The following is a 16,360-nucleotide window of genomic DNA, read 5'->3' as shown; positions in this document are numbered from 1 at the left end:
CCACAGTTTATTTCACCTTTTCATCCACTAATCATCCACTTTCAGAAAAAAAAACTCTCAAATTGGATAATTCAGTCACTTGAGCACTGAATGAACAGTCATCAGCACTTCAAGCTCCTTCACATAAGAATCATCTAAACGTATTTGAGATACTTCAGCTGTCACATTTGTTCTTAAATTGCTATTTTACAGCCTTGATAGAAGGATTAGTTCACTTTAGAATTTAAATTTCCTGATTATTTACTAACCCCAATGGCCCCATCCAAGATGTTTACGTCTTAAAAGAAGCGTTTTTGAAGAAAACATTCCAGGATTTTTTTCATAGGCTATAGTGGACTTCAATGGGGACTAACGGGTTGAAGGTCCAAATTGCAGTTTCAATGCAGCTTCAAATGGCTCTACATGATCCCAGCCGAGGAATAAGGGTCCTATCTAGTAAAACAATGGGTCATTTTTGTCTAATATATTGGTCATATATACTTTTTAACCACAAATGCTCATCTTGCACTACAGTCCACGACTTCACGCATTACGTAATCACGTTAGATAGGTTAGACGTGAAGTAGGCGGAAGGGCGAAAAACAAATTTTCTCCTCCAACTTCAAAACCGTCTGACATTGTTGGTTTACCTTTTTTTTGTTGTAAAGACTGTTTGACTTAGCATGTCTGCTTTGTAATCACGGTACTTCCGCCTATGGCATGCATGATCTTTCCAACGTGATTACGCAATGTGTGAAGTCGTGGATGTTTTTTTGTGTGAAAATAATCGATCATTTCGCTAGATAAAACCCTTATTCCTAGGCAGGGATCATGTAGAGTCCTTTGAAGCTAAACTGAAATTGCAATTTGGACCGTCAACCCATTGGTTCAGTCCCAAATATGGGACAAATCCTGGAATGTTTTTCTCAAAAACCTTGATTTCTTTTCAACTAAAGAAAGACAAACATAGTGGATGCCATGGTGGTGAGTAAATTATCAGAAAATGTTATCAATTCTATAAGGATGGTCCACCCTGCTCCTGGACGGTCAATTTCCAGCCGAGTTTAGCTTCAGCCCCAATTAAACGCACACTAACTAGCTAATCAAGGTCTTTAGGATCACTAGAAACTTCCAGGCAGATGTGCTGGAGCTTAACTTTGTAGGAAGATGGCCCTCCAAGGGCAGTAATTGAAAAGCATTTATCTGCAGTGTTGCCACAGTTACTTTGAAGAGTAATCTGATTACTGATTACTCCTTTAAAAAGTAACTTAGTAACTTTTAAAATCAAGTAATCTGTAAAGTAACTAAGTAAGATTACAAGTTAATTTATTAGTTACATTCAGCAGTTTCCTCCCCGAGACGCAAGAAGAAAGCAAAAATATAATTTTTATTTTTTACTAAGGAAAATGACTAAAATAGTAACTCACAGGGACTTGGATAAGGTCAGATTACTTTATCTATATACTTGGATAAATATATAAAGTATATATATAAACTATATATACTATATACTTGGATCAGATTACTTTAATCTGATTACTGGTTTGGAAATAGTAACGTGTTAGATTACTCGTTACTGGGAAAAAGTAGTCAGATTAGAGTAACGCTTTACTAAGTAATGCGTTACTGGCATGACTGTTTATCTGTGACTTGTCAATTTTGATTACCTTTGAGGTGCTCACACATTCCCAGTGGTAGCTGAGCAGGGACTGGTTCTCCGGATCCAGATTGGGGTCGTAGGATTGCTCTGCACTCAAATGCAAATCCTGAGTTTTAGACCACACACGGTACGTCCCACCCTCGATGATGGGCACCAACTTTTTGGACATCACTGAAAGTTGGAGACAGGCTGCCTTCCGTAGTGGCACCCCCTCATAGGACAGAGAAAAAACTAGAGTGTAGTTCCCAGCGGAAATCGACATCTTGGGCACTGAAAGCTGGAGTCTCCGGACGTTGACTTCTGCGGGGAGACGGACTTTAGATGGCGGCGGACCTTTCTTATCATCATCATCCTGACAGCGAGGGGAGGTGAGGATCTCCCAGAGGTACTCTACTCCATAGAGACCACAGCCTTTTAAGTTCACACTGGCCTCTACCAAAGTCGGCTGGTACCGCCAGATAGCGAGCCGTGGAGCTTGAATGATCTGAACTTCTGGTTCATCGCACTGTAGGACAGATATGTTGACCTCAACCTGTGCTGTAACCCAGCTCACGAGGTTAGAGATGTTAACTCGGACCACATAGTGACCGGGAAGGAAGTAGATATGGCTAAGGAATGGTGTAGTTGAAACACTGGCTGAAGTACCATCCCCAAAGTCCCACTGATATGTAGCTGGAGTGAAAACAGGAGTGATACCTGCATGGAAGCTGACCGTCTTGTTTACAAAGGTGTCGCTTGGTTGAGCATCCAAGTAAGCTGACCTGATACTGTTCTGAACTCGTATTACCTTGGTCACATTTAGACCGTTCAGGGAATTGAATGCTCTCAGGAATATGGTCAGATTGCCTGGCTGATCTGGTAGATATTTCACCGACTTGCCAACCCGAGAAATCTTGTGGCCATGATGAAGATCAAAGGTCCACAGAATGGTCAGCGGCTCGCGTGTTGGCGTGCTTGCCACATAAGTCCTTTGTACTCCTACAGGTATCGCGGCATCACAGCAGTCCAGGATAGTCAACTTGGTTACAGGCTCCATCACTTCAATGTGCAGAGTCTTTCGTTCTGAACTCACCTGGTTGTGGGCAGTAAGGTTGACGTAATACTTGGCCACACTGGTGAACTGGTGGATGTACGTCTGATTGTTTAGGACAACAGTTGCATCACCACTAATGCTCAGGATAAAATTAACAGAAGTTCCAGACGAGACCGAGACAGTAAACTCAACGTTTTCACCAACCGCAGCAATTTGTTTGCTGGCCTTGAGCTCCAGCCCCTGTATACGGTCTTGAACTGTAAAGTCACGCAAGTACAGTTCCCTGCTAATGTCATTAGTGGCATTCAAAGCGACAGTGAAGACTCCCGGTTTGAGGAAGATATAGGAGGTGGCACGCTGGTTTGATTTTGTGCTGTCTGGCAATAGCCACATCCATGAAATGTTGGATCCCATCTGTGTTTCTCCACACAGAGAAACATTGTCCCCTGAGGCTACAAAGTTCTCTGTAACATTTGTGGCAATGAAACTCAATCCAGAGATCGGTTCTTGAATGCTGATCCACTCGAACACCATTTCAGAGCTGACTTTATTGGAAACCTCTACTTTAACCAGTTTCAAACCTGCGTTTCTGAAACGATGCATGACGGAGGACATGTCAGATGTTAACAGGTCACCATCTGCCCACCATTTGTAATGGAGATCTGTCCCAGAACGCACATATACTGTCATATTCGTCATGGCGTTTACTGCAGCAGGGTTTGGTGAATACTCAAAGACTCGCTCCCCCACAGGATCCAGAAACTCAATCGTTTTGTTCACAGCCAGCTGGCCAAGCAAGTTGGTTGCCTTGAGAAGGACCTCGCAAGGACCCGGGGTGGAAAAATTGAGGTCTATGGTCTTGCCCGTGAGGTTGTGGTCATGGTTCTCATGTTCCCTCAGAAGGTTCCAGCTGAAGGTCATGTTGGTGCCCTCTTTTAATGAGGCTTGTAAGTGAAGGACACGATTGGTTGCAAAACAGCATCCTTCGATAAGTTCATCAGCCACAATCTGTAAGCCTTCCAACACACGCTGCACAAAGATGTAAATGCTGGACTGAGCAGCGCCAATGTCATTCTCTGCAGTAACAATAACATTGAAAGTCCCAACGGAGCGAAACGTGTAGAACATTGTGTGAGAGCCTTGGATCGATGTGCACCGGTCACAAAGAATCCAAGAGTACCGGACATCATCTCCTTGGTTGAGGTGTGCCTCAAAGTGGACAGAAGCATTCAAAGGGACATTGACAAAGCTGGCATTTACTGCCAGTCCTGTGATTGGTGCCAAGACCACAACGGAAATCTCATTTTTGGTCTCACTCACTTCATTTTTACCTGTAACACTGATGTTGAACCTGCCTGAAGAATTGTAAGCATGTGATACGTTTGTCCCATTAAGTCGAGTCCCATCTCCAAATTCCCAGATGTAGATGGCATTTGAAGAGTCTGAGGATGCTTTGAAAGCATAGCTTTGGTGTAAGGAAAGATTGTTCCCTTTCTCTCCATTATGACTGATCATTAAAAACCCAACAGATTGTTGCACCTCAATTGAAACTGAGGTATTGATGCAGGATATGTTGTTGAGCACAGTAACTGTTACCAGATATTCCCCAGGCCTCTTGAAAGTAAAGGCCATCTCCTTACCACCCCGAACAGGACCTCTCGGATCAGATAACCCAAAATCCCAGAAGTATGTGTAGTTAAATTCTGGGAAGGCAGCTACTGTAAACCGACTCTCCTCACCGAGCTTGACATGGGTTCTCAGAGGAAACACAGACACTGTTGTAACTTCAGGTTGGACGCAGATCCTTGTGTAAAAATTGGCCTTGTTGGCTTCACTTGACATAAGTAGCGAGAGATGGTACTCTCCACTCTTAACATACGAGTGCGTTATCAGCGGCGTGCCATACTGAGTCTCGTTGGGGCTTCCATCTCCAAAACTCCACACGTATTGATGTCCCAAAACATTCCCTGACACAAACGCATGGAAGCTGACCTCTTTGTTTTCCCGAATGCATCCGGGAGGTTCTAGCGATAACACTTGTAGCACAAACACCTCAACAGGTAACGTTATAGACTGAGTGCTCACAGCATTCTTTGCAGTGACATTAATCGTGTAGTTTCCATCTTTCCTGTACGTATATTCAACGTGTGGCTCTAAACCCGTGTGCACCGTACCATCACCCATATCGAAGCACCATGTGACGTTGTTGCCTGCTTCTAGACTTGCTTTGACAACCGTAGGCGTGTTGCGTTCTGTGGGAGCAGACGACACCACCGCTAAACCTTTAACGTCCTCATAGACGATAACCTCTGCACAGGTGCTTGTCCAGCTAATAGTGTTGTTCACATTCACACAGATGTTGTAGACACCACTGTGAGGATACGCGTGAGGAACCCTGCGCTCGCGTCCCTGCTGGACACTCGAATTGTCTCCAAAGTCCCAGGTGTAGATGATGCCGTAGGGAGACGGTAAGGGGTGGGCCTCAAAGTCAGCTGGTTTTTCAGCACGTAGGAGTGGTGGGTCAATTTCGATTTGCACACTTGTCAGAATGCTGAAGACGTATACGTCGACCTTGCATGTCTTGTTCTCATAGCGGTTGGAAGAAAAGAGCATTAGGGTGTACTCCCCTGCAAAAAAATGAGTAGAAAAAAGATCAATATGAATATAATCAGTATAAATGCAAAACAATAGGTTTATGAAGTATGAAATAAGACTTTTTTTTACCTGGCTGTGCATAAATGTATTCCACATAGTCATGAATCACCACCTGGTTACTAGAGGAGTTATCATAAGGCGGCTTAAACTGATGTGTACGGTTCCCTCCATCTCCAAACCACCACCTGTGATACATAAAACCATCAAAATATCACACACTGCATGCATTATTTTACAACAGGTTTCACTTGAATCAGTTTCTCACAATGTGGAGAATGTTTAAGTCTTTGGGAATGTTACACTGTCAACCTATCATATCTTATGCCCTGTTTACACCTGGTATTAAGATGCGTTTTGTCAACTTTCAAACACTTCTGTCATGATTTCTTTAAGGAGAGGGTCTATGGGTGGGTAAATGTTTGGGTTTTTCCAGATCTTTCGATCTAATGGACAAAATAAATTCAGGTATTAAACAGAGATGACCGAAAAATGCACAGAGAGCATCAGCTTTAGTTTCTGCTCTGACAGACTCAAGAAAGAAATCAAGAATGATTAGAGAACATTGTGACGTTTTTCGTCTTCAAACCAAACTTAGGTTTGTCTTCAGTCGACAAACTTTTAATCCTGTCTGGCTAGTGCTAGAGCCCATAATGCTTACACATTAGGTCAGTAGAAGAAGAGTAGATGGTCTTTTGTGGCTGTTCGAACAGATTCCACTACATGAGTATCTACACTACGAAAGCAATGGTCGAAAGTGGACAAGCTCAACACGTTTTTGACCCCGTTTACACCTGTATTTAGCGTCGTCCACTTGTGATCCATTCGACCAAAACACATCTTAATAGCAAGTGTAAACCAGGCCTTAAGATCGACCTGAAACCAGCAGCCCATTTTATTTATGTAATGTGAGAAAATATTCAATATAGAAAAAGACTTGATTTTATCAATAGGGAATTGATTGGACAGTGGTTGGGGAGGAACTGGAAACATTTTTACATTACGGGTTGTTTTTTCCTTCTGAATAATGACACACTGCGCACAAGACCAGGATCCAACTCTGTTTCCTGTTGGCTTAAAAAAAAAGTTATTGCAGTATAAAAAGGGGACGAAAGGATGGGGGGAGCCAACTTTAAGTCTCATTTGGTGCTTTGGGATTGAGTAAGAGCAAGGTGGCAGGTCTGTTTTGAAGATATTTTTAGCTGGAGAGAATAAAGGCTCTGTCTTGCAAATGTTGCTGTCTGACTCATCGCTGCGGGAGGGAGAGGTGGAGCTGCTGTTGAATCATCGCCTCAGCTCCCAGCTATACACCTTCATCTCTCACTCCATCTTATCCTTCCTCCAAGTGGAACCCAAAGGAGAACCGGGTATCACGACTGACTGAACAAGCTGCAAGCCTGAACTCCAGAGATACTGAGCCGACAAGATAAAAGAGCCGGGAAGAATTCACCCTGAAGTACTTGTCTGAAAGACTTTTTCTGACAATAAATAGAGAAATCCTAGAAATAAATAAATAAAGCAGACATCTGCAGTGGCGCACAGCAGGCTTCTGGGGGATGGAGTGGAAAGTTTGGGAATCTTTCTATGCTCGCTGTTGAAGGGAAAATTCTTGTCAGCATTTTGCGCTAACCACAGACTGTAAATCTAGAGAAAAGTGCCATTAAAGGGGAGCAGGCTGGGAGTGTGCGAGGCGGTGGAAGATAAAAAAAAGAGTGTGTGCAGACATTGAACAGTCATGGGATGTGAATGTATAACGCTGTCTAAGAAGAAAGTTATTCAAAGAGAGTATTCTCAACACATTTTACTTCCATTATGTGACATTTTTTCAAGAGAAACATGATATTCAATAAGAAAAACATGCATGAAAGCACGTGATTTTATCTGTCAGTCATTGATTCGATTGCAAATGGCCATTTCATCCCAAACTATTCCCATGCTAGGACTTCTTCCTCCAACTATTATTGGCTGTTATTTCAGTACTCTTTATGACAGGCATTGATTTACACATTACCACATTTTAGAGAAACTGCATTGCACATCTGGGAGAGGCTATTTACACTAACTTTAAATAGCAATAGAATATATTTACACTAACTTTAAATAGCAATAGAATATATTTACACTAACTTTAAATAGCAATAGAATATATTTACACTTTGTAAAAATAGCAGCATTTTCTCTGCAATAAATGTGAATAGTAGTTAGATGTTACTTATACTTATAAATAATGGCAAGTACTATTTTTAGTTAAGTGTTGTTGTACATTAATCTGTCTGTCTGTCTGTCTGTCTGTCTGTCTGTCTGTCTGTCTGTCTGTCTGTCTGTCTGTCATCTATCTATCTATCTATCTATCTATCTATCTATCTATCTATCTATCTATCTATCTATCTATCTATCTATCTATCTATCTGTCTGTCTGTCTGTCTGTCTGTCTGTCATCTATCTATCTATCTATCTATCTATCTATCTATCTATCTATCTATCTATCTATCTATCTATCTATCTATCTATCTATCTGTCTGTCTGTCTGTCTGTCTGTCTGTCTGTCTGTCTGTCTGTCTGTCTATCTGTCTGTCTGTCATCCATCTGTCTGTCTGTCATCTATCTATCTTCTGCCTGTCTGTCTGTCTGTTTATCTGTCTGTTTATCTGTCTGTCTGTCTGTCTGTCTGTCTGTCTGTCTGTCTGTCTATCTATCTATCTATCTATCTATCTATCTATCTATCTATCTATCTGTCTGTCTGTCTGTCTGTCTGTCTGTCTGTCTGTCTGTCTGTCTGTCTGTCATCTATCTATCTATCTATCTATCTATCTATCTATCTATCTATCTATCTATCTATCTATCTATCTATCTATCTATCTATCTATCTGTCTGTCTGTCTGTCTGTCTGTCTGTCTGTCTGTCTGTCTGTCATCTATCTATCTATCTATCTATCTATCTATCTATCTATCTATCTATCTATCTATCTATCTATCTATCTATCTATCTATCTATCTATCTATCTATCTATCTATCTGTCTGTCATCCATCTGTCTGTCTGTCATCCATCTGTCTGTCTGTCTGTCTGTTTATCTGTCTGTCATCCATCTGTCTGTCTGTCTGTCTGTCATCCATCTGTCTGTCTGTCTGTCTGTCTGTCTATCTATCTATCTATCTATCTATCTATCTATCTATCTATCTATCTATCTATCTATCTATCTGTCTATCTATCTGTCTATCTATCTGTCTATCTGTCTGTCTGTCTGTCTGTCTGTAATAACCCTAAATAACACTTTATTATTAAACACACGAGACACTTTATGATCTACTTTTCTTAATTTTTATTAAGAATAAATGCCTTCCTGAACTGACATGTGATCAGACTCAAGTTGCCCAATCGGACATCAGTGGGCGGAGTTAGTCTAAATAGCCTCTGCCAAGAAGGAGGGCCTCAAAATCATTGAAATCTTGAAGTCTTTAAACCTCAAATGTTTCATTTGACCAATCAGAGCTTCACTATAACAGAACATACCAGAAGGTGACGTTCACCGCCATGTCTATCGTCACAGACGCAGAGAGGTTCAGGGACAAACCCTGCTGCACGATTTTAGGGACTCCATGGACGTTCGGGGCGGTCATCGGGTTCATGCGGTCCACTGTCACGTTGAAGTGTTCAGTCAGCATGCTAACCTGATTCATAGCCGTTACCTAGGAGACAAGAGATGGGTCAGCCTTTGAGCCGATGGAGTCAGAGTGGCCTTCACATTAACTTCAATGGAAAACATTCAGTCACCGTGAGTTTGTAAACTGCTGCATTCTGGTAGATGATATTTAAATTGCTGTTGTAGTAGGTGAAGTACGGTTTATCATCCACTGTCCATCTGAACGACGGGTCTGTACCTCCCTCCACATATGCCACGTAACTCTGAAATACAAGACGGAGAAGAAGAGGATAGCAAAAACGAGAAAGGTCAGGGCCGTAACAAAGGCGACATGATGAATAAAGAACAGCATTAAACCCTCAGACACACTTCTGTCTCACAGACAGCTTTTATGGACAAACATAAAATATGAGCAATAAAAACTCTATTCTTGGACAACAGGGCCTGGGTTCACAGACAGGCCTCAGATTAAACCAGGATTAGGCTTCAGTTCAATTAGGACATTTAAGTAGCTTTTATAAATATGCCTTAGAAAAAAACATCTTGAGACAAAACAATGGCACTGGCATATTTTAAGATATGCTTTCAGGTAAAACAGCTCAAACATGCATTTTAGTCTGAGACTATGTTAAGCCTCATCTGTGGAACTGGGTGTAGGTGTCAGAAACCAGTTTAATCCAGCCTAAAACTAGCAAACCACATGATTTAAGCGGTTACCAATAATACACAATCCTAAAATGGCAGATGTTAGAAGGTAAAGTCATGCTGACAAAATGGTTAAAACCAGCCTAATGTGGTTAGCTGGTCTTTTTTGATGGTTTTAGACGGGTTTTTGCCACTTGTCAGGGTGAGAAACTAGTTTAAACCAGAGAAAAAAAACTAGACAGCAGATGTAAGAAGGTAAAGTCAGGCTGACAAAATGGTTAAACTAGCCTAAGGTGGTTAGCTGGTCTTCTTTGATGGTTTTAGACAGGTTTTGACCACTTGTCAGAGTGAGAAACTAGTTAAAACCAGAGAAAAAAAACCTACACAGCAGATGTTAGAAGGTAAAGTCAGGCTGACAAATGGCTTAAACCAGCCTAAGGTGGTCAGCTGGTCTGCTTTGATGGTTTCAGATGGGTTTTGACCACTTGTCAGGGTGAGAAACTAGTTTAAACCAGAGAAAAAAACATAGACAGTAGATGTAAGAAGGAAAAGTCATGCTGACAAATGGTTAAAACTAGCCTAAGGTGGGTCTTCTTTGATGGTTTTAGGCGGGTTTTGGTGCTGAAACTATTTTAAACCAGGCTAAAACCAACAAACCACCTGGTTTAAGTGGGTTTCCTCAGAAGGGAGGCAGTCCCTTACCACTATGGACTCCATGAGGACTCTATGAGCAGGATGCGGCTGGACAAACAGGCCCCGGAGCGGCTCTTGGACCCTCGCCTGAAGCTGTAGCGATGCTTCGGTAACTTCGCTCTTGACATGAAGTGTTACGCTGGTCTGTCCCGGTGTGGACCCGAGCTGGAGATCGACCCATGCGAACATGGTGTCGTTGTACGGGCCGGGCCTTCTGCATTCGGCCACTTTCGCCACGAGGTCCTGAGGACACGAGCTGTAGAAAGGCACGCTCACGTTGCTGCCCCGTCGCACAATCAGAGCTTCGTGCTGCGAGCGGACCGCGACGAGAATCCACGTTTTATTGGGGAGGAAGTACACCGTCCCGCTGTGATTGGTCGGATGGATCACGGCGGGCGCCAGCGGTGGGACGACATGAATCGGGCAGGATGCAGTGGCGGGAAAGTCCTTATCATTGGATGTCACTTCCAAACTGTAGTCTCCAGACTGAGGGAGTCCCGAATGGAGGAAGGGACCCTGCAGCCTGGTGTTGTTCTGCCCCACGTAAAGCACCCTCAGCTGGCAAACCACGCCCTCCTCCCAGCCTCCCTCAGACACCTGCAGCGTCTTATTTGCATCCCACCAATCGGACCGGTTCTGGATGAGCACGCTCTGTTTAAACGGAGATGAGGGGTCGGAGGAGCACTGGAGGAGCCCTGATGGGCCGGCGTCGTGCTGCAGGGCGATGAAGTCCCCTGGGGAAACCAGCAGGTCCTCTATCTCCTCCTGGACCTGGAGTGAGAACAGGGCAGAAAGTGAGAGGGGGTGAGTTTTGTCCACTTGTATTAGGATATGCTGCTGCTGCTTTATACATTTTTTTTTAACTGAGGGTCATTATCAGACATGGTTGTGAATCGAACCCCAAAGCCTTTGAGGACACTCAGAGCCACCCCACGTTTACCCTCCAAACGCTCCGCTTAAGTGGAAAGCACTGAAGGAGGGTGAAGTAGACAGCAGAAAGTGAGAGGGGATTAATTCTGTCCTAGCCTGGTTAAAACCAGAGCATTGTCAGTAGTAACTGAGTAATGGTCTGGCAAAGCTTCCTAATCAATTAATTTCCAAAGCAGCGTCACCAACGGATGTCGCTCAAATGCCTCTGGGTGCAATCAGATAGACCTAAAACCAATCAGAGCGATGAAGGAGGTGACGTTTGCAGAGCGGAGAAACATCTGAGACCCTGACAGCGATTCTCTGTTTGTGATTTCGAGGAAGATGTTGCAATGGCTTCTGACGACTTTTGCCGTTGTTGTAAAAGAAATATGATAATAGCTGATAATAGTGTCCACGTCACTCCATCAACATTTTGGCCAAATTTGGAAAACCTCATAATCATCTCAGACCGACTGAAATATCTCGGATTGACGGTTGAACAGAAAACATCGAGCTCTGATCTCATTCGCCCGCGCTGTAAGGCATGTGTATTGCGATTACGATTTGCAATATTCTGAAAATAAAATAATATTGAGGAGTTTTTGGAAAATTGTGTCTCACAAACTTTATTCAAATTCAGTTATTTCAGATGTTTGAACATTTTCCGACTTGAGGATAGTTACGCTAGTTATTTATTTACAATTTTTACATGACTAACAGATCTAGTGTGAGGAAATAAGCACAGAAAGGCCAGATCCAGAGCTGTGTGTGTGTGTGTGTGTTAGCACATGATCACACACACTCCCATCCTCCTCCTCACGGTAGCCGCTGTAATACACATCTGGGAGTTCTTTGCTCGGGTTTTAAAGGTGCACTATGTAGTATTTTTGCAGTAAAATATCCAAAACCCACTAGGCCAGTGTATTATATTTTGTTCAGTTGAGTTCTTACAATATCCCAAATGTTTCCAACTATTTGTAAATTGTGAGAAAATTGCTATTTTAACTAATGACCGGGACGTGTCAGCACAGCGTTTGAGGGAGTCGCCTGTCAATCGAGTCATATCTGCGCTACCCTCGGTTTTATTCTGCAGGAGCGCTTTACTCTTAGCAGTGTGAACATGTCACAGCAGCACCGAGCGAACGCACAGAGGAACGCCATAACATAATTTTAAACACACTTAAATGTATCTAATATGATAAACAGAGCTGCTTTACCTTATAATCATGACCGGAAACCCCAACGTTTCTGCTTGGTGTCGCAATTTCGGTTTGAATGAGCTCTTTGCCAGACTACTTGCAGAGCAAATCTAAATTTGCCGGAAGTTGTCTGGGTTTTCCCAGGCTAGTTCTGTCCACTTGTATTAGGATATGCTGCTGCTGCTCTATTCATTTTTTACTGAGGGTCATTATCAGACATGGTTGTGAACTCAAACCCAAAGTCTTTGAGGACACTCAGAGCCGCCCCACGTTTACTCTCCAAACGCTCCACTTAAGTGGAAAGCACTGAAGGAGGGTGAAGTAGATGACCTGCATGCCAACACACACACACACACACACACACACACACACACACACACACACACACACACACACACACACACACACACACACACACACTTACTCAAGCTCTCATTAAGAGCTGTAATAAATCCCACAGATCCTGAAGCTCAAGTGTGCCGGATCGTGCTTTATGAAACCTGTCAAGAACACCTCTATATTTCACATTAAGGATCAAAAAGAACAAAAAACTCAAAATATTGAAGCCTAGTTTAAGAAAGATGATTTCCACAATTAATATATTATATTTACAGTTTTTTTTATACAAAAGGGTTTTTACATAAAAATCATATATTAAAAGCAGCACAAAAATAACACTATATTTGAGATTTTTTCATACTTTTGAAAGTCTCTACAGCTCACCGAGGCTGCATTTATTTAATCATAGCTACAGTAAAACATTAATATTACGAAATATTACTAGAAGTTTTAAATAACCGTTTTCTATGTGAACATATTGTAAAATGTAATGTATTCCTGTGATCAAAGCTGTATTTTCAGCATCATTACTCCTCAGATTCACATGATCCTTCAGAAATCATTGAGGATTTGTTGCTCAGGAAACATTTATGATTATTATCAAATGTTCTTTGATGAAGTCTGTATTTTCTTTACACAAAATTAAATGCTTTTTTGCAGTTTGAGTTACAATTTAAACACGTTCTTACCAGAGTACCACATCAGATTTGTTGTTCGTTCTTAAGAAGCAGAAGTTAACAGTCTGGTTTACAGTGGTGTAAAGTTTTTAACTAAATATAATTATTTTCTGTACTTGAGTATCTTTTTGGCTAGTTTGTAGTTTTACGGAGTATTAAATATATTTGCATTTCACCCTCTTACACATCACATTTTGCATGGCATTTAACTTTTTCCGTAGCGTTTTTTTAAGGCACTATCTTGTGCGTTTTGCCTTTACCCAAACTTGTCAAAGGTTACTTTAGGTGAATGTCAGTGTATTGGCAGGTATTTGCTGGATCACGGGCGATTCATACATGAGATGAGGACAGGACTGCAGCTGAAAACAACACATCCAGTGCAAATTGGCTTTAACCATTTCATTTGACTTAACATTAGTTTATTTATCCGTTATACTAAGACTTTTTTGCAGGATATTGGTTTACTTATGCCTTTTCTGTGCACTTAACTGAGATTCTTTGTAGATGCTTAAAGGAACTATAATAAGGAACTTAAATGGGGCTATATTATGAGGAAGCACAGGTTCGCCTCTGCTTCCCCATAATATAGTCCCAGTTCAATATCTGCCTAGGAAATCGCCTAGTCTTAATCTGCATCACTATTTGTAATCGTCGTGAATACGCAGCCCACAAGAAGTCATTAGGTGGAGTTTTTTTTTTTGGATCACTTTTACTCGGGACATGCTATCTGGCAACATAGGATTCCATTCATTATGCTAAGCTAAGCTAGCGGCGACCCTGCCAAACTAAAAAAATGCATGCACTGAGACAAAAATGCAGTTGCCCACATATCTAAATGTAGGAAAGATGTTGAATAAGCCCTATTTCTAAAAACATTGACGTGTTCCTTTAAGATGCTGTTGAGTCGACCTTGATATATTGCAATATTGAGGTGTTCAGTTTTAGAAAATAAACATGATTGCGCTCCTCACAAATCACTGGTTTCTTGTTTTTCACTGGCATGTCTCTGGTGTTGAGCCTACATTTAGAAAATACTAGCCTAGAAATCTAGACGCACCCTAGCGGCAGCTAATCTAAATCTGTGTCGTCTAGCAACTCTCAATACCCTTCTGAGCTGTAAACGCCAAACTCTCTCCGGGCCAATCACATCGTGTATGGAGTCGGCGGGCGGGGCCATAATGACGACGGCTGAGTTGCGTTTGCGTGCTTCTAGTAAACAGAAACTGGCGAACGGCGGCGATCTTTCGAATCAGCTTTGACCGCGACTCTGGAAGACTTGGAGTTAAGCTTTTCTCTGAGAAAAGAACAAAGAACGGCACTAAAGTCATTCTTAAAAAGGGAAGATGTGTTCGGAGTTTAGCCGACCGGATACGGCGAATGTTTAATCAGTCAGCGAGCTCTGCTTCACCTTCGTTGCTCTGGTTGGTGTAGCGCTATCCTATCGCGTGCAGAGGGAGTTTGAAAGACAACCGTTTATCCGCCCCTCGGATTGAGCCGTCAATGGGGAGTTTCCAGACCAAACATCTGGATGTGGGTCTGGCTTGTCAGGCTACTTCAGTACTCGTAACATCCGAAGCTCTAAGACTTTTACTCAAATCGTATTGGAATTGGTGACGTGTAATGGAGTAACTTTTACTCAAGTATGTTTTTCAGGTACTCCTCTGGGATTTATCCAGGTCAAACTCACCAGGACGCTTGAGGGGGGTCCGGCCGGCAGGGTGACCAGCACCTCCCCGACGAGGCTGTAATCGGGGTACTGAGTCCCTGCGGGCAGAGGACTGACCCCAGAACAGTTGACACAAGCCCCAGGATGGCACGGGCTGGACAGTGGCAGACACTGCTCGGCGTACGGACAGTACTGGCGTCCTGCTGGGCACAACGTGGGCTCTGGGGGGAAGGAGGTGTCGTTGATCCACTCACCCGGGTCCTGGCAAACAGTGATGGGGGCGCAGAGCTCACCGCAACCTGGAACAGAAGCCCATACAAATCAATTTAGCATAAGAAAAAACATGCACACTGTAAAAAAAATGTTTTAAAAAGTTGCCGCCTTAAATTTAGAAATAAAATTTGAATTATATTAAACTGACTTAAATTAGTTGAATCTAAACTTAGCTTGAGTTAAACCAATGCAAAAACATATGTTGTCAACTTATTGCTCATCAAATTTTTTAAAGCGTACATATAATATAATGAGAGATATTTGTTGTACTAAAAGGTTTACTTTGCTGCTTTGCAATTTCAATATAAAATATACATAATCAATCAATCAATCAACCTTATTTATATAGCGCTTTTACAATCACGATCAATAGTCGTGATTTGGTCAATAATGCAACAAAATTAGATTTGGCTGTACAGTCGTTCTGGAGAAAACAGTGATGTTATCAGCTTATTTTAATTTATCATAGAGCGACAATGTTGGCAGATCAGTATTATAGTTTATAGAATAAATTAAAACCTAATTCAAAAATTGTATCTGTATAACTAGTTGAATAACTTTAATCATAATTTTAGTGTCCCCAACTGAGCAAGCCAAGCCAAAGGCGACAGTGGCGAGGAACCAAAACTCCACCAGGGCATGATGGGCATGATATGTATGGAAATAATACATTCATATGCATTTAAAAATATGCACTTTTCTAACTTATAAATCAATCTTACCTAATAAGTTCAACTAACAGTGAATGTCGAAGTAATATGTAATAATAAATATGTATGTAATATTAAAAAATGTTGATCATAATGCAATTATATGGTTCTAAAATGTTTCTTTTTTTGTCATTTCCAAAAAAAATGCAATAACTTTGCACATATGCATGCACAGTCTCATTGACACTTTACTATATGCACAAATTATTATTATTATTATTATTATTTAATTGAAATAATTAGTTTTGCACAAACAAGAAATCCTTAAAACCTCAAATATTATT

At 41.7% G+C, this 16,360-nt stretch overlaps 1 protein-coding gene across 1 annotated transcript in view; it reads right to left on the bottom strand.

Moving 5' to 3' along the window:
- Positions 1-16,360, bottom strand: part of pkd1a (polycystic kidney disease 1a) — a 139,218-nt gene that overhangs the window by 64,178 nt on the left and 58,680 nt on the right. The window contains exons 12-17 of the mRNA XM_067440787.1: positions 15,115-15,392; positions 10,313-11,074; positions 9,097-9,228; positions 8,836-9,011; positions 5,397-5,512; positions 1,647-5,299 (exon numbers count right to left, since the gene is read on the bottom strand). Coding sequence (XP_067296888.1) covers positions 1,647-5,299; positions 5,397-5,512; positions 8,836-9,011; positions 9,097-9,228; positions 10,313-11,074; positions 15,115-15,392 — 5,117 coding nt within the window. The remainder of the gene's footprint in view (positions 1-1,646; positions 5,300-5,396; positions 5,513-8,835; positions 9,012-9,096; positions 9,229-10,312; positions 11,075-15,114; positions 15,393-16,360) is intronic.

This window comes from Pseudorasbora parva, chromosome 4 (genome assembly GCF_024679245.1).
Source record: "Pseudorasbora parva isolate DD20220531a chromosome 4, ASM2467924v1, whole genome shotgun sequence".
In the NCBI taxonomy this organism is placed as follows: domain Eukaryota; kingdom Metazoa; phylum Chordata; class Actinopteri; order Cypriniformes; family Gobionidae; genus Pseudorasbora; species Pseudorasbora parva.
This window is presented reverse-complemented; position numbering and strand designations above follow the sequence as displayed.